The sequence below is a fragment of the Pelobates fuscus genome, chromosome 9, assembly GCF_036172605.1.
Source record: "Pelobates fuscus isolate aPelFus1 chromosome 9, aPelFus1.pri, whole genome shotgun sequence".
NCBI lineage: Eukaryota > Metazoa > Chordata > Amphibia > Anura > Pelobatidae > Pelobates > Pelobates fuscus.
In genome coordinates, this window is record NC_086325.1 from 166,652,440 (window position 1) to 166,669,769 (window position 17,330).

The 17,330-nt window shown below is 46.2% G+C and overlaps 3 protein-coding genes across 3 annotated transcripts in view; 1 reads left to right on the plus strand and 2 right to left on the minus strand.

Annotated features, from left to right (window-relative positions):
• POLE3 (DNA polymerase epsilon 3, accessory subunit) overlaps positions 1–17,330 on the minus strand; it is a 118,700-nt gene that overhangs the window by 72,311 nt on the left and 29,059 nt on the right. The gene's annotated exons all lie outside the window — the stretch shown is intronic.
• On the plus strand, positions 759–4,572 carry TUBB4B (tubulin beta 4B class IVb). The gene is made up of 4 exons (XM_063433030.1): positions 759–929; positions 2,637–2,745; positions 2,824–2,934; positions 3,293–4,572. The coding sequence occupies exons 1-4, from the start codon at positions 873–875 to the stop codon at positions 4,351–4,353; spliced, it is 1,338 nt and encodes a 445-aa protein (XP_063289100.1). The 5' UTR covers positions 759–872; the 3' UTR covers positions 4,354–4,572.
• Positions 4,580–15,213, minus strand: CIMIP2A (ciliary microtubule inner protein 2A). Its single transcript, XM_063433505.1, has 7 exons — positions 15,152–15,213; positions 14,131–14,360; positions 13,442–13,590; positions 12,709–12,769; positions 10,149–10,243; positions 8,308–8,425; positions 4,580–4,656 (listed from the first exon to the last, which is right to left on the minus strand). Exons 1-7 carry the CDS (start codon positions 15,202–15,204, stop codon positions 4,580–4,582), a joined length of 783 nt encoding a protein of 260 aa, XP_063289575.1. The 5' UTR covers positions 15,205–15,213.

The window sequence follows — 17,330 nt, forward strand, 5'->3', positions numbered from 1 at the left end:
TTCCAGCTTTAATACAAGCAGTCAGTCTGGTGACATGCAGAGAAATACTTTATATTACTAACATTACAGGCAGTGCTGGTTAGAAAAGAAACATTAATCAGAATGAATGTTTCCTAACTCGGAGGATTTATCCCATATTTCTGTTTAATTACTGAATATTTGTGATATATTTCCATTTATTAAAGTATTCCAGCACTGTGTCTCAGGGTGAGGGAGTGGGGGAACCATGGACACAGCTTGTGTTCATTGTCAGTGAGAACAACAAGGTAACCAGGATAAACAGAGGAAAGGTGGTCTGAGGAGCGGGAAGGCATTGCCAGGTTAGCTGTGTAACCGGTAACCAAGGCCGTCCTGGAAACCGCACTTAGCGTACGGCGCGGCCTCTATCACCAGATACGGCGACATGTAGTGCGTAGTGATCTCTGTGAATAGGCAGCGGCAAGCAGGTTTACGTAGCTCTTGGCGCCTCAAGCGCATTGCAGTGGTTACCAAGACGCTGGTCATTAACCCGCCCATTTTAATAAGCAATTGGCCAATCCACGAGCTAGTCAATCATTTGAATATAGCCAATCAAAGGCAGGCTTCGGCGGGAGTAAGGCGATCTTGACAGGAGGCCGCGCCTGCATTTCAGCCAATCAGCGCTTGGATACCATTAGCAGTGTGTTTGACAGACAGCTAAGCGACCAATCGGAAAGCGAGCAGTGCCAACTGCTCACCAATAGGATCGCGAGTACCATAAGTTGCATGTGGTTTGTCGTCCGCGAGCCGCCTATATAGGGGGTAGTAGGAGACGGTTGGAAGCAGTAGCCTCCAGGCAGCCATCGGCATCACACAATTAGATCGTAACACAGCAAGCATCACTCACCGGCATCATGAGAGAAATCGTCCACCTGCAGGCTGGCCAGTGCGGAAACCAGATCGGAGCCAAGGTGAGGGATCGGGGCTTTTACCGGCCGCCTGACCGTGCCGCACTGCGGAGCTCGGGCCTCCCCGCATGGCTGCTCCCCGCACTGACCCGGCAATCAATGACTCCCTGTCACTCTACCCAGCCCCCCATCTCCCCGGCCACTGCCCCCCCCCAATCTCCCCGGCCACTGGCCCCCCCAATCTCCCCGGCCACTGGCCCCCCCAATCTCCCCGGCCACTGGCCCCCCCAATCTCCCCGGCCACTGGCCCCCCCAATCTCCCCGGCCACTGGCCCCCCCAATCTCCCCGGCCACTGGCCCCCCCAATCTCCCCGGCCACTGGCCCCCCCAATCTCCCCGGCCACTGGCCCCCCCAATCTCCCCGGCCACTGGCCCCCCCCTGGCCCCCCAATCTCCCCGGCCACTGGCCCCCCAATCTCCCCGGCCACTGGCCCCCCAATCTCCCCGGCCACTCTCTCCCTTCCCCAGGCTTCCAGCCCATCTATCCGGCCCCCACGCACTGTCCCCGTTACTGGGCTCTCTGCTGTCACCCTCTCATTGGTCCCTCCGCCAGCCGCTCTGTAACTGCCCCACTCACTCTCTGACACTAACGGCCCCCCGCCCCCCATGTTATCCTGCTGTTAATGTGTTCCCGGCAGGAAGGGGTTAATGTGGGGGTGCAGTGTTTGGCCGTTGCCTGGCTCGCGGCGGTGGGCGTGGCCGGTCGGTCACCTGACCCCCCTGCAGGTCCCTTTCTTCCGTTGGGATTCGAATGTTGTCATGGCGCAGCGCGCGCTGCCAACACCTGGGGGGCGGGGCTACAGTGACTGTTAACCTGATGGGGGGCGGGGCTACAGTGACTGTTAACCTGATGGGGGGCGGGGCTACAGTGACTGTTAACCTGATGGGGGGCGGGGCTACAGTGACTGTTAACCTGATGGGGGGCGGGGCTACAGTGACTGTTAACCTGATGGGGGGCGGGGCTACAGTGACTGTTAACCTGATGGGGGGCGGGGCTACAGTGACTGTTAACCTGATGGGGGGCGGGGCTACAGTGACTGTTAACCTGATGGGGGGCGGGGCTACAGTGACTGTTAACCTGATGGGGGGCGGGGCTACAGTGACTGTTAACCTGATGGGGGGTTTCAATGGCGGTCACTGGCCCCAGCATGCGGGAGGGAGCGGCACTGCTAGCCCCCCGCCCCACCATCACTGCTAGCCCGGTTATCCAGCCCCCCATTCTTCCCAGTAGGACCAACTATAGCCATCTATGTGATACCCAGAGTCTGGCAGCCCTCTCTCTCCTTACCAGGGAAACGCATGGAGCTTCTATGTTTTAATGTTGGCTTCTCAAAAATGCTGTTCTATCCTGGGAGTGTTTAATAATCTAACATGCTATAAGGAGGCTTTGGGTTGCTTATTGTATATTTAAAACCATTTCCCTGTCATGGCTTCTAACTGCATCAATGTGTTATGAGCTTCGATTTGCATGTTCAGATATATCACTGGGTATGATTGTACTGCATCATTTGCTTCCGTCACGATTCAGGGTGATTTGATTTTTAGATCTAATGTGTCAATCATCCTAAAGCAGTAATGGATAATCAGGCATTGTTGCCAATCCTGCAGACTATTGCCCTACTTGCAGTAGTCTGCAGTCAATGTTTACTATAAAGGGAATTGATGTCTCTCTCAGTGGACATGTATAGACTAACCCTATCTGTTTCACAGTTCTGGGAAGTGATCAGTGATGAACATGGAATTGACCCAACTGGTACATACCATGGGGACAGTGACCTCCAACTGGAAAGAATAAATGTCTATTACAATGAGGCTACAGGTATGTATTGCTTCTGGAGGGTATGGGTGCTGCTTACCAATACTATTGCTTGAAATAACTGAATTTGACTTTTTACAGGTGGTAAATATGTTCCCCGTGCTGTCCTTGTCGATCTGGAGCCTGGCACTATGGACTCTGTCAGGTCTGGACCATTTGGACAGATATTCAGACCAGACAACTTTGTTTTTGGTGAGTAAAGATTTCTTTTTGTCTTAGTGAAAGCTGCATTTTTGATCTATGCCTTTTAGACATGTCACATAAAGGGCAGTTAAAACTCTGCAATCCTACTACATATACTACGTCCCTCACACAAACCTGTCCAATTAAGTACTTGGACATGTCTAGAGTGTGCTCCTTGCTTGGTATTGGATACCGATCTTCATGGCTGAATTCTGACTTGTAAGAACCAAGTCGCCTTAGAAAGTCTCCAAATGGCCTTGGCTATACTGCAATAAACTAGTAACACATATGCCAACTGTAAATGAGGGATGATATCTGGATCTTGATAACTTTGTCTTGCTAATGGCGTCTTTCTGTCTGTTTTCAGGTCAAAGCGGTGCTGGAAATAACTGGGCAAAGGGTCACTACACAGAAGGAGCAGAGCTGGTTGACTCTGTATTGGATGTTGTGAGGAAGGAAGCTGAAAGTTGTGACTGTTTACAAGGGTTCCAGCTCACCCATTCTCTGGGAGGTGGTACTGGGTCTGGGATGGGTACACTCCTTATTAGCAAGATCAGAGAAGAGTACCCTGATAGAATCATGAACACTTTCAGTGTTGTGCCCTCCCCTAAAGTGTCTGATACTGTAGTAGAACCTTACAATGCCACCCTGTCTGTGCATCAGCTAGTAGAAAACACAGATGAGACCTACTGTATAGATAATGAGGCCCTCTATGATATCTGCTTCAGAACCCTGAAACTCACCACTCCCACATACGGTGACCTGAACCACCTGGTGTCTGCCACAATGAGTGGAGTTACTACCTGCCTGCGATTCCCTGGCCAGCTTAATGCTGACCTGCGTAAACTAGCTGTTAACATGGTCCCCTTCCCCCGTTTGCACTTCTTTATGCCAGGCTTTGCCCCACTTACCAGCAGAGGCAGCCAGCAGTACCGTGCCTTAACAGTGCCAGAGCTGACACAGCAGATGTTTGATGCAAAGAACATGATGGCTGCCTGTGACCCCCGTCATGGCAGGTATCTCACTGTAGCTGCTGTCTTCAGAGGCCGTATGTCCATGAAGGAGGTGGATGAGCAGATGCTCAATGTCCAGAACAAAAACAGCAGCTACTTTGTGGAATGGATTCCCAACAATGTCAAAACAGCAGTCTGTGACATCCCACCCCGTGGCCTTAAAATGTCTGCCACCTTCATTGGAAACAGCACGGCCATTCAAGAGCTGTTCAAACGCATCTCAGAGCAGTTTACAGCTATGTTCCGCAGGAAGGCCTTCCTTCATTGGTACACTGGAGAGGGCATGGATGAAATGGAATTCACAGAAGCTGAGAGCAACATGAATGACTTGGTGTCTGAGTACCAGCAATACCAGGATGCCACCGCTGAGGAGGAAGGAGAATTTGAAGAGGAGGCTGAGGAGGAGAATGCATAAAACAGTACATAATGACATCCTGTTACCTATTGTCTTTGCTTTCTCTCTTCCCCTTTTCTAGTTTCTCAATGTTCAAACTGGAGTTTGAGGCTATTTAACATTTCTGTGTCTATTTATAAAAGTCTGAACTCTTAATGAGAAACTGGTACTGTCTGTGTTTTTTATTTGTTTCTGTCATTCTTCATGCTGTACAGATAATTAAAAGAAACGTTCATAAGATCCTGTCTCATTCTTGATGTTGGTATTTCCAGTAGCAGAGTCTGGAAGCATCACCATAGGTGTAACCAAAGCTGTCCCTGTAACCTGCCAGAAATTGGGAGGAATTGAAATCAGCCGTGCACTTAAGACTTCACAGTATCTTTAAGATTTACATGAATAGGCTGTAACTGCATTTAAACAATCTGGGGCAAACACCACACTACACCAGGAATCTCAAACTATGTCCCTCAGCTGTTGGTCTAAAAGCCCTGTATCTGCTGGTCAATATTTTAGTCTAAAATTTAATTCTCAGTCGAGTGAATGTACACTTAGTGTCTGGTATCTCCTTGCCGAGCAAAGCTTTGTGAGGCAGTAAAATGCAATGTCTGTTAGCCCTCTTTATCTGTGACAGCATAGTTATAAGTAATAGAATTAATTGAGTTAGTTGTGCCACCATAGCCACTACAAACTGCATTTGTCATGGTGCATTCCCTGCTAAACGGAGTCCTGTGTAATCTTCACCAGCCTTCCCAAAAATGTCCAATGGCGCTGCTTCCCACCTGAGCGTAAAATGAATCAAAAAATCGAGGCCATGGCAATAGAGATCTGATTGGGTACTGCTTTCATTTGGCCTAGGAGCCTGTATGCGTATTGTGGATGTTAAGGATGTCTACGCAAATGTTTTGTGTGGTGTTTTTTTTTTTCTCTCCCAGAAAGCATAGCTGCAGCCTGGTTTTGGGAGTAGGAGTGACTGGGCACATCTATCTGGCTACAAACACTCAAAGTTAATAGTCTCGCTCACAGCCAGCGCTGGGCATGGGTAACCTGGCTCTGGTGGGCATTATGCTGTAGCATTGCTACGGTCTAGGGACTTTGCATAACTTATTAAGACCACACAGCATTGGAGGGAAAGGATATATGGCCGGGAGACTAACATGTCAAGATGGTGATAGCTCCACCCAGTGTCAGGCGTAGTGAAAAATACTGACACAAAGTCCCTTCTTTGTCTCCGTATACATCTTGACTGGGTTGGAATTTCACTGAAATTCTAACAGTTCGTATTTCAGAGACTTGTTTATGAAATAATTTTTGCTGATGGAGGGTGACCGTGCTGCTTTAAATGCAGACCTCCTTTTTACATTCTGTTGCAGTTTCAGTAAGCTGTAATGCCTTAGGAGTCCTAGCCATTCTAATCATCGGTAATGATGGAGTGGAAACCAGTACAGAGAGCTTTGCCTGGATTGAAGGTAAGAGTACAGGTTTTACAGTAAGCATATGGGTATGACATCCTTTGTAGGGTCAAACAGGGCCCTTACCAGTTAACGGATCTCATAGTGCCAGGAAAACAGGAGGGGAAGGCGGTCAGTCGGCGCTCAGTGCATGGACTGGTGGAGGGGCAGGCTGTCAGTCAGCACTCAGTGCATAGTTTAGGGGAGGGGTAGGCTGTCAGTCAGCGCTCAGTGCATGGTCTGGGGGAGGGGCAGGCTGTCAGTCAGCGCTCAGTGCATGGTCTGGGGGAGGGGAAGGCTGTCAGTCAGCACTCAGTGCATGGTCTGGGGGAGGGAAAGGCTGTCAGCACTCAGTGCATAGTTTAGGGGAGGGGCAGGCTGTCAGTCAGCAGTCAGTGCATGGTCTGGGGGAGGGATAGGCTGTCAGTCAGCGCATGGTCTGGGGGAGGGGCAGGCTGTCATTCAGCACTCAGTGCATGGTCTGGGGGAGGGGCAGGCTGTCAATCAGCGCTCAGTGCATGGACTGGGAGAGGGGCAGGCTGTCAGTCAGCACTCAGTGCATAGTTTAGGGGAGGGGCAGGCTGTCAGTCAGCGCTCAGTGCATGGTCTGGGGAAGGGGAAGGCTGTCAGTCAGCACTCAGTGCATGGTCTAGGGGAGGGGAAGGCTGTCAGTCAGCGCTCAGTGCATGTACTGGGGGAGGGGCAGGCTGTCAGCACTCTGCATAGTTTAGGGGAGAGGCAGGCTGTCAGTCAGCAGTCAGTGCATGGTCTGGGGGAGGGACAGGCTGTCAGTCAGCGCATGGTCTGGGGGAGGGGCAGGCTGTCATTCAGCACTCAGTGCATGGTCTGGGGGAGGGGCAGGCTGTCAATCAGCGCTCAGTGCATGGACTGGGAGAGGGGCAGGCTGTCAGTCGGCGCTCAGTGCATGGTCTGGGGGAGGGGAAGGCTGTCAGTCAGCACTCAGTGCATGGTCTAGGGGAGGGGAAGGCTGTCAGTCAGCACTCAGTGCATGGACTGGTGGAGGGGCAGGCTGTCAGTCAGCACTCAGTGCATAGTTTAGGGGAGGGGTAGGCTGTCAGTCAGCGCTCAGTGTATGGTCTGGGGGAGGGGCAGGCTGTCAGTCAGCGCTCAGTGCATGGTCTGGGGGAGGGGAAGGCTGTCAGTCAGCACTCAGTGCATGGTCTGGGGGAGGGAAAGGCTGTCAGCACTCAGTGCATAGTTTAGGGGAGGGGCAGGCTGTCAGTCAGCAGTCAGTGCATGGTCTGGGGGAGGGATAGGCTGTCAGTCAGCGCATGGTCTGGGGGAGGGGCAGGCTGTCATTCAGCACTCAGTGCATGGTCTGGGGGAGGGGCAGGCTGTCAATCAACGCTCAGTGCATGGACTGGGAGAGGGGCAGGCTGTCAGTCAGCACTCAGTGCATAGTTTAGGGGAGGGGCAGGCTGTCAGTCAGCGCTCAGTGCATGGTCTGGGGAAGGGGAAGGCTGTCAGTCAGCACTCAGTGCATGGTCTAGGGGAGGGGAAGGCTGTCAGTCAGCGCTCAGTGCATGTACTGGGGGAGGGGCAGGCTGTCAGCACTCTGCATAGTTTAGGGGAGAGGCAGGCTGTCAGTCAGCAGTCAGTGCATGGTCTGGGGGAGGGACAGGCTGTCAGTCAGCGCATGGTCTGGGGGAGGGGCAGGCTGTCATTCAGCACTCAGTGCATGGTCTGGGGGAGGGGCAGGCTGTCAATCAGCGCTCAGTGCATGGACTGGGAGAGGGGCAGGCTGTCAGTCGGCGCTCAGTGCATGGTCTGGGGGAGGGGAAGGCTGTCAGTCAGCACTCAGTGCATGGTCTAGGGGAGGGGAAGGCTGTCAGTCAGCACTCAGTGCATGGACTGGGGGAGGGGCAGGCTGTCAGCACTCAGTGCATAGTTTAGGGGAGAGGCAGGCTGTCAGTCAGCAGTCAGTGCATGGTCTGGGGGAGGGACAGGCTGTCAGTCAGCGCATGGTCTGGGGGAGGGGCAGGCTGTCATTCAGCCCTCAGTGCATGGTCTGGGGGAGGGGCAGGCTGTCAATCAGCGCTTAGTGCATGGACTGGGAGAGGGGCAGGCTGTCAGTCGGTGCTCAGTGCATGGTCTGGGGGAGGGGAAGGCTGTCAGTCGGCGCTCAGTGCATGGTCTGGGGGAGGTGAAGGCTGTCAGTCAGCATTCAGTGCATGGTCTGGGGGAGGGGAAGGCTGTCAGTCGGCGCTCAGTGCATGGTCTGGGGGAGGTGAAGGCTGTCAGTCAGCACTCAGTGCATGGTCTGGGGGAGGGGAAGGCTGTCAGTCAGCGCTCAGTGCATGTCTGGGGGAGGGGCACGCTGTCAGTCAGCGCTCAGTGCATGGACTGGGGGAGGGGCAGGCTGTCAGTCGGCGCTCAGTGCATGGTCTGGGGGAGGGAAGGCTGTCAGTCAGCACTCAGTGCATGGTCTGGGGGAGGGGAAGGCTGTCAGTCAGCACTCAGTGCATGGACAGGGGGAGGAGCAGGCTGTCAGTCAGTGCTTACTCACCTGGGATAAAGCCGGTGTATTTGGGCTTGAGACCAGCAGAGGTGTAGATTCTGCAATCCAGCGCTGCTGTTTTTCTGCGTATCACATCTGGGTACATTGGAAGATTTTCCATCTTCGCCTAAGAGAGGACAACAAACCTGAACGCATACTCTATAGATTGGGACAGGGTCATTCAGTAAATCTTAGATTGTCAGGAATTTCAAACCGTAAACCAAAATAACCGAAGTGTGACAATTCTCCAAGTCCGCTTTCGTTTCCCCAATTATGGGCCAATATCTGAAATCCCAGCCATCCCCATATAGGGCCACTTATATGCAGCATCCAGAATAATTGGGAGTTTTACAGCAATTAATTCACTAAACACTGAATTGTGATAAATAATAACCGAAGAAATAATAGCTGAATTGGGAAATTTGTCTAACATATTATGTTACCGTTTAGTACAGGCTTCCCCAAACTCCGGCCCTCCAGATGTTGCGTAACTACAACTCCCATGATTTTATGAATGAAATAGGCTGAGAATCATGGGAGTTATAGTTCAGCAACATCTGGAGGGCCGGAGTTTGGGGAAGCCTGGTTTAGTGTAATATCCATGAGTACGGTTTTGTAAACAGAGTTGGGTCAGTAGAATATAATCGAGTTTCTCTGTAATATCTGGATCTCCGGTTTACATTGCAAGGATTAGGAGAGCCTTTCAACGAGTATGTTTAATAAACTACTCATTATTAACTGGCCTTTTTTGGTCAACAAACTCCTTACTACAGTATGCAGCAGGAGAGACCCTGGAAAACCAGATTTATTTGAATTCACTGAACCGTGAATTGCGGTTGTTGAAAATTGAGAAGGGAAATAATGTAGCAGACCTTAAAGAACAACTGACACCTCAAAACTTGGGCAGCCCTGTGCGGTCTGCGTGCTCAGCATCCTGTCATCGTGGCGCAATGCACACTGGCATGACCAGCCCGGTTTCATTTTACAGTCAGGCACGCTGCAGGTGACGCAAATGCGACAGGTCTGGAAAATACAAATACTGCCGTGCCAAGGATTGAGGCAGGCGCTAAAGGTTATCCCAAAAAATCACAAGTGATTATGGCGGTTTCAAATATTTCTTACTCCTAAAAACTACGGTATGAAAAATGCTGTAAAGTAGGAATGTTTTTAAAAATCTAAATGTTTATATAAGCTAACAAAATACAAAGCGAGTTAATAGAAGAGAAATGGTGGTCCAGTGGGGTCCCTGGTGGTCCTGTGGCCCTCATTTCCGGTCTGCAGCTCCGCAGAGCTGCAGACCATGGATCTCGCGAGACCCAATCAGAGCGTTGCTTTGATAACCCGCGGCAGCGCTCTGATTGGGCAATGCAAGCGAGATCCATGGTCTGCAGCTCTGCAAATTGCGGAGCTGCAGACCGCCGGTCTCGGCGATCGCGGCAGGAGGGGCATTGCAGTCTGCCCCGGGCACCCCCTTAGTAAGTGGCACCCGGGGCGGACCGCCCCACCCCGCCCTCCCCTTAGTACGCCACTGGTCATATCATATGCGTAGAATTTCTCCTTATTTTCGGTTCAGTGTTTTAGCGTTCACTGTTTTTAGAATAGTGTAATTTTAATTTTGCTAACAATTTGAATGTAGGCCCCTCTTGATCTTGAGGCCCTAGGCTGAAGCCTAGTTAGCCTATAGGAAAATCCGGCCCTGGTCGCAATATACCGAAACAAAGGTGACGCTTTTCACACTACTTTTAAAATGCTTTAATAAAGTGGAACAGAAAATACACATTTCACGAGACTTTGCTAAATACCCTAATGGAAATAGCCAGAGGTGGCGAGTTATAAAGAATTGCACTCACTTGGGCACGTTCAAATTTATCCAATCGATCCACGGCACCAGGTATGTAACTCACTCCCAGGGACCAGGTAGGGCACGGGATATATCCAGTGTATCCTGCCGGGGAGGATTTTATATTGGAATTTATTACACCATGCTGTATGGTTACACATCACGCAGAGATTCAAATTACGCCAGACAAAACTATATCAGGCAGCGGGAACATCGATGAATATTAATCTCACAATGTTTCGTTCTTTATGTCATGTCACTGAATATTGGATATTCCCAATTATGACCTCGATTTAATATTTTTGGATAAACTTCTAAAACGGTTTAATATTTGGAAAAGCATTTTCGTATTTTGATTTTTTTTTTTTGATATATTGTTTTTGTTTTTTAATGGTTTACAAAATAAAATATTAAATCATTTGAAAATCGTACCCAAAAATATTAAATTGAGTCCAATGTTACTTGCTCTATACATTGATAAATGGAGAGTCCGTCCTTCCACCCACCTGTCTACAGGGAGTGCAGAATTATTAGGCAAGTTGTATTTTTGAGGATTAATTTTATTATTGAACAACAACCATATTCTCAATGAACCCAAAAAACTCATTAATATCAAAGCTGAATAAGCTTTTTGGAAGTAGTTTTTAGTTTGTTTTTAGTTATAGCTATTTTAGGGGGATATCTGTGTGTGCAGGTGACTATTACTGTGCATAATTATTAGGCAACTTAACAAAAAACAAATATATACCCATTTCAATTATTTATTTTTACCAGTGAAACCAATATAACATCTCAACATTCACAAATATCCATTTCTTACATTCAAAAACATAACAAAAACAAATCACTGACCAATATAGCCACCTTTCTTTGCAAGGACACTCAAAAGCCTGCCATCCATGGATTCTGTCAGTGTTTTGATCTGTTCACCATCAACATTGCGTGCAGAAGCAACCACAGCCTCCCAGACACTGTTCAGAGAGGTGTACTGTTTTCCCTCCTTGTAAATCTCACATTTGATGATGGACCACAGGTTCTCAATGGGGTTCAGATCAGGTGAACAAGGAGGCCATGTCATTAGATTTTCTTGTTTTATACCCTTTCTTGCCAGCCACGCTGTGGAGTACTTGGACGCGTGTGATGGAGCATTGTCTTGCATGAAAATCATGTTTTTCTTGAAGGATGCAGACTTCTTCCTGTACTACTGCTTGAAGAAGGTGTCTTCCAGAAACACGGAGTTGAGCTTGACTCCATCCTCAACCCGAAAAGGCCCCACAAGCTCATCTTTGATGATACCAGCCCAAACCAGTACTCCACCTCCACCTTGCTGGCGTCTGAGTCGGACTGGAGCTCTCTGCCCTTTACCAATCCATCCATCTGGCCCATCAAGACTCACTCTCATTTCATCAGTCCATAAAACCTTAGAAAAATCAGTCTTGAGATATTTCTTGGCCCAGTCTTGACGTTTCAGCTTGTGTATCTTGTTCAGTGGTGGTCGTCTTTCAGCCTTTCTTACCTTGGCCATGTCTCTGAGTATTGCACACCTTGTGCTTTTGGGCACTCCAGTGATGTTGCAGCTATGAAATATGGCCAAACTGGTGGCAAATGGCATCTTGGCAGCTGCACGCTTGACTTTTCTCAGTTCATGGGCAGTTATTTTGCGCCTTGGTTTCTCCACACTCTTCTTGCGACCCTGTTGACTATTTTGAATGAAACGCTTGATTGTTCAATGATCACGCTGCAGAAGCTTTGCAATTTTAAGAGTGCTGCATCCCTCTGCAAGATATCTCACTATTTTTGACTTTTCTGAGCCTGTCAAGTCCTTCTTTTGACCCATTTTGCCAAAGGAAAGGAAGTTGCCTAATAATTATGCACACCTGATATAGGGTGTTGATGTCATTAGACCACACCCCTTCTCATTACAGAGATGCACATCACCTAATATGCTTAATTGGTAGTAGGCTTTCGAGCCTATACAGCTTGGAGTAAGACAACATGCATAAAGAGGATGATGTGGTCAAAATACTCATTTGCCTAATAATTCTGCACACAGTGTATGTGTCTGTTCCTCTGCCCCATTGTACGGCGCTATATAAAGGATAAAATAATAATAATCTTCCCACCCATCCATCTCCATCGGTAACCTATTTATCTAATCTATCCATCTTATACAATCTATTTCTATTGATTAATTCCTATTAATATCTACCCACAGAATAATGTAATGTATTAATAGCATTAGCTAGCATTATTTTTCTTTATATGCATTTGTAAGACTACTACTCCACCTGCTGGCAGCATTAGTAATTTCATTATCTCACAGTAGCAGTACGTAACAAGTATCTCTCACAATAGTAAATAGCGATGATCTGGACATTGGATGAGCTCCATTTACAACTTCCTTAGATGGTGAGAGCCCACGGTATGAGATGTAGTCCCCTCTAAAGTGGACTACACCCCATATGTTATGACTCTTGGGTTCTCCCCATCAGGAAGGAAGCTAATTTGTCAGGTAAGACGCAAGTTATTATTATTATTATTATTATTATTATTATTATGTGAGCACGTACCCGGTATGGCTTTTCTCTGTATCGGCGTTGGCTTATGTACCAGCTGGCCTCTCCTGACAGTCTATAAAAAACAGTTTTATAGTTACCAGTTAAATTTAGCAGGAATCTGAAGAAGAATACTATCATTTCGTGTGTGGTTTATCTGGCTGAGGGTGGTGAGGATTGTGATCCATTTTACGCTACAGTTTTGCAGTTTTAGACTTCCTTAGATCAAATCGACGACATCACCTGAACGGCCAGGTCCTGCCTGCTAATGTCTGATAAAGGCCTCAAATTAATGTTTTTTGGATGGATTTTTCAAATGCTTCAAAAAATTTGGGATAAATTCTGCAAAATAATGGCTGTAAAACCAGGGCATTCCAAACCATTAAAAGAAAAATACTATTTAAGCAAACGGAGATCTACTTAGCAGTGAACGGGGACTTTTGGAGTATTGCCAAGAAAATTGCAAAATCTAAATCAAATTTGCCAAATCTGAATTTTTTCATTGTTTATTTATACAGCTCTGCTATTTTTAGATTAAAATGTGTAATCCTCTTACTAAATCGATTCCCATTAATTGGATTTTTTTTTAAAAAATTAATGTCACTATAATTATTTAATCTCATTAAAGTGGTTATGGTGCCTGGAGTCCCTCCACTTGTGAGCATTTTAACACTAAATAGGAGTCTTTGGCCAACTACATCCCAGGAATTGGTTAGGTGTGTTTGAAAAGCCTCATGTCTCATCATACCTCTTGGATACCTTCATGGTAGATGTCTTGGGCAGGCCAAGTCTTCAGGTATCTAATTGGTGTATGGATTTCTGGGAACGCCTCTCCTTGACCTACGTAAAGCTTGTTCAATGATGGTCCTCCTTGTAGCTGAGCGAATGATGCTCGACCTGACGAAAGGTAATGACATAACTTGAGTGTGGAACACAGATGGGATGACAACAAATTCTATTTGGTTCCCCCGTTAGTAGAGTCAAACCCCAATGTTCTCTTGGTTTACTGTAAGATTGAAGCAATGAGACCTAACCAGATTCTGTAAGCTGACACCCAGTCCAAGATGGATGTTGGACGCCATATTGTAATGGAAAGTATACGACATTATAACAGGTTATGGATATAAACATCTTGCATTTTAAATGGGTTAAATAGATGTGGATTAAAAATGTAAAATATTGAGACAAACACCTGTGAAAGCGTGGATTCAGGAAGCCTAGGACTGGTGTCTGTAAATACCATAAATGTGCACTATTATCGGGTATAAGCGAATTATTGTGTGTAACTTTGTGTAAACTCATTTTTATCAGACCAGAAACAGGGTGATGGTATTTTCTGTGTTCAGAGAGAGCAATAATCAGAACTCTGTGTATAACCCATTTGGTTCTTTGCTTCATAGTATTTGTGATATAAATGAATTCCAAGTCTAGATATACTTGATTGGGCTGGTGGAGTGAAGACTGCTGACGTCTCTGATTGGTACATGTCTCTGTTCTTCATATACGGATACAGACAGTAGTCTTCACTGGACTCTCGGTACATAGGGATGGAGGTCTGTGTTGGCAAATTCGTTGTTGGTGTAAAATGTACTTCGGCCCCTCTTCTGCCCCTCGGCTTGTAGATGTCCAACCGCTGGTAATGAGACTGATAGGTTAAACCTCCACATCTGTTGGAAAATTGACATATTATGTCATGTTTTATGAATGGGAAACCTTAATTCATGGGGGGGCAGAACATTGATCTCTGGCTGTTACTGCACTATTACTATAACCAGTCTTAATATTGGCAAAGCATCATGGGTTCAGCAGCTGTATAACTAAGTGTCTAATGTAGGCCACCCCTGCCTTAAATGAAACTTATGCTCCTTTAACCCACTAATACTAAGAGAAAAGCACTACCCCACCCCATAAATGGAACCATACCAGGTATCTATCCGGTTGTAATGAATTCTGATGATGAGGAAGGTTTTACAAATCTTGTGATAGACATTGACAACAGAATAAACGAGGACAAGACTTCATCCTGGAGACTGTTTGGCAAACGTTTCTCCCACCAGCGCTAGCCTCTTGTCCCACTCTATTTTACACTATTTTCCATGTTTTTTTCGATGGAATAGAAGGGAAGGATGTACAGATGGACTCGCTTTAAAGATTTATTAATTCCATGTACAAAGACCCCTGACCCCTAGAAAGCTGCTCCAGACCAGACTGGGTTCCATGGCTCTCGTTAGATGGAATGAGTAGATCAAACGTCCGTAAAAAGCTTGTACAATAAAACTCACTCCTTAATACATTTAACAACCCCCTATTGCCTTCTGTAGAGCCCTGCTGTCTCTGATGCCCAGCCCTTCTTGATATGGGGATAAGGAATTGGGTTAAGTTGCCGTCCCAAGAATGAATGTAGATCCTATTTTTTTCTCACCCCGTGGGATTTACAAATAATGTGCATTTTACTCACCGAGTACCATTAATTATGTCAGGAGAGTACAGACTACCATCTAAATGCTGCATAGCTATGACATCTACTCTCTACTGCCACCCAGGGGCTGGGCAGATGGGAGGAGAAACACAATGTAGCTGAGCTGTTGCCAGGTAACTATTGTGATGGCCACACGGAGGCAGCCAAATGGCTTTCTTAAAAGGATACTCAGAATATTCCAATAAACTATCTTCATCTAATGAAAGAAAAATAGTAAATCATTTTTTTCTCCCACCAGATTTAACAACAAGGCTGTGAAGGCAAGCAAGAAAAATAAACAAACACAAAAAAATTATAAAAAACTTTTCTCATTCTCTAATGGCTTTTTGTAAAATGTAAGGTTTTTAAAGGGAAACAAACAAACAAACAAATAAATAAAAATTATATATTTATAAAATAGTGAATAAAATATTGAATGTCCAAAATAAAGAGATGTGATAATCTCCAAATCTTAATTTTTCCCCCTCATATTTACTAGAAAAAAAGGTTTTGTTTCCAAGAATCTTATTTCAGGAAATGATACACCTCTAATTAAAGAAACGATTCCGAGCTCCCAAAGCAGTGTTGGTGTCTGTTCTCTAAGATTCGGTAGGTTTGTTTTTCTTGAAGCACAGAAACGTTCTTAGCCGAGAGACGGGTTTACAACACTTTATGTTAGTGATTGTGTAAACAATTAGCTGCTCAAACACCCTGAAGTGTTTTCATTCAATGATCAGTTTTTAAAGAATATATTTTAATCTTGTGCTCTTTAAAGTGCTTATGGTACCAAATAAAATACATTGTGTCGCTTTAAAAAACCAAAAAAACTGTGTTACAAACTTTTATAACTTTAACTGTTATTCAGATCACTTTTTATTATTTTATTAATTCTTTATTTTTGTGGTGCATTCAATGGGTATATACTCTTGTAATGCCACAACAGCATTGACAAGAACGGTGGAGAACATATTTGTACATACATATTTGTACGTAACACATGACAAAAAAGTGTCTAGAGTATATGGAACAGTGTGTCATCGTTAGCGAACTAGACATAATGGAAATCATACTGAAGTGCGTTACGTAACAGGTATTTAACTAACAAGCTTTTGAATTCAAAACGTTTATCTACATCTACATGCGTGTATCGAGATGTCTTAGGGCTACAACTCCTAAAATGCTCTGCATATTGAATAAGGTGAGCGGTCTATAAGGCACAACAAAAATCAATTATTCAGACCTTTAGGTCTGTTCCTGTGGGGAGACTAACCAATCTTAGGCGGTTGGTGTGTCCTGAGGACAATGTTGGCAATCACTGCCATGGAGTATTGGAGGTCTTCCCAAGCAAGAGGTTTTCTGCCCTCTATAGACAAGGATTAGCTAAAAGTTTGGCCCGTCCCCTTTCATGGGTAATAACTTATATTCCTCAGGTATCCTGGCATTATCACATTATGATCAATGGTGGTGGAAGTGCAGAGTCAACCATCCCGGAAAGCCCTGCTCCATTCAGGGGTTTCAAACCAAGCTGGATTACCGCTCGTGAGTCCAGGATCCCTTTATGAAGGGCATAAATTAGCAGGCTAGGTCCTTCCCACTTCCATTGCTACACAATTTCTAAGCGCAGTGTGTGACCTAGCCACAAAAATCAACTGTCAGGATTGAGATGCCATGGCCAGAACCTGTACATCCCTATTAACCGTCAAAAGACGCCACTAGGTATTATAGGGGCCCTTTTTAAAAACTTCGCACGTAATCAGTGAATCATTTTCATTGTACATGAAATGCTAATTTCAAGGTATTTGCGTCCTCACACAGAAATGGATTGTATTTTTATAAGTTTGCTATAGTATGTGCCTAGAGCTTAATATTTGTCATAGCCCTTAAAGAACACGTTTCACCTCAACACATTTTTTCACAACAAGGCAATCTATCCACTGTGAGGTAATGAAAAACATAATAGTGTCTCTAGATTAGTCTGTAGGCTGAAATCAAGGACATTTTTATGTTGCGCTGTCGCACATTTCAAGTGTGGTACAAGGTAGTAGATAGTAGCATGTGTGACAACAGGTGTGGTGACTGGTGGTAACAGTTTTTAGTTGTCGTGTTTATGGGTGATGGTGTGCCAGGGTGTCCACTATTTTGGGTGGTCTAGTGAATTTCGTGTCTGTCATGGTCAGGC

Coding starts and splice junctions, on each gene's coding strand:
- TUBB4B (XM_063433030.1), top strand. CDS start 873: ATGAGAGAAATCGTCCACCTGCAGGCTGGCCAGTGCGGAAACCAGATC. Junction 2,746..2,823: donor CTATTACAATGAGGCTACAG/GTATGTATTGCT, acceptor GACTTTTTACAG/GTGGTAAATATGTTCCCCGT. Junction 2,935..3,292: donor ACCAGACAACTTTGTTTTTG/GTGAGTAAAGAT, acceptor GTCTGTTTTCAG/GTCAAAGCGGTGCTGGAAAT.
- CIMIP2A (XM_063433505.1), bottom strand. CDS start 15,204: ATGCAGCATTTAGATGGTAGTCTGTACTCTCCTGACATAATTAATGGT. Junction 14,361..15,151: donor GACATAATTAATGGTACTCG/GTGAGTAAAATG, acceptor ATTTTCCAACAG/ATGTGGAGGTTTAACCTATC. Junction 12,770..13,441: donor ACCATGAAGGTATCCAAGAG/GTATGATGAGAC, acceptor TGTTTTTTATAG/ACTGTCAGGAGAGGCCAGCT.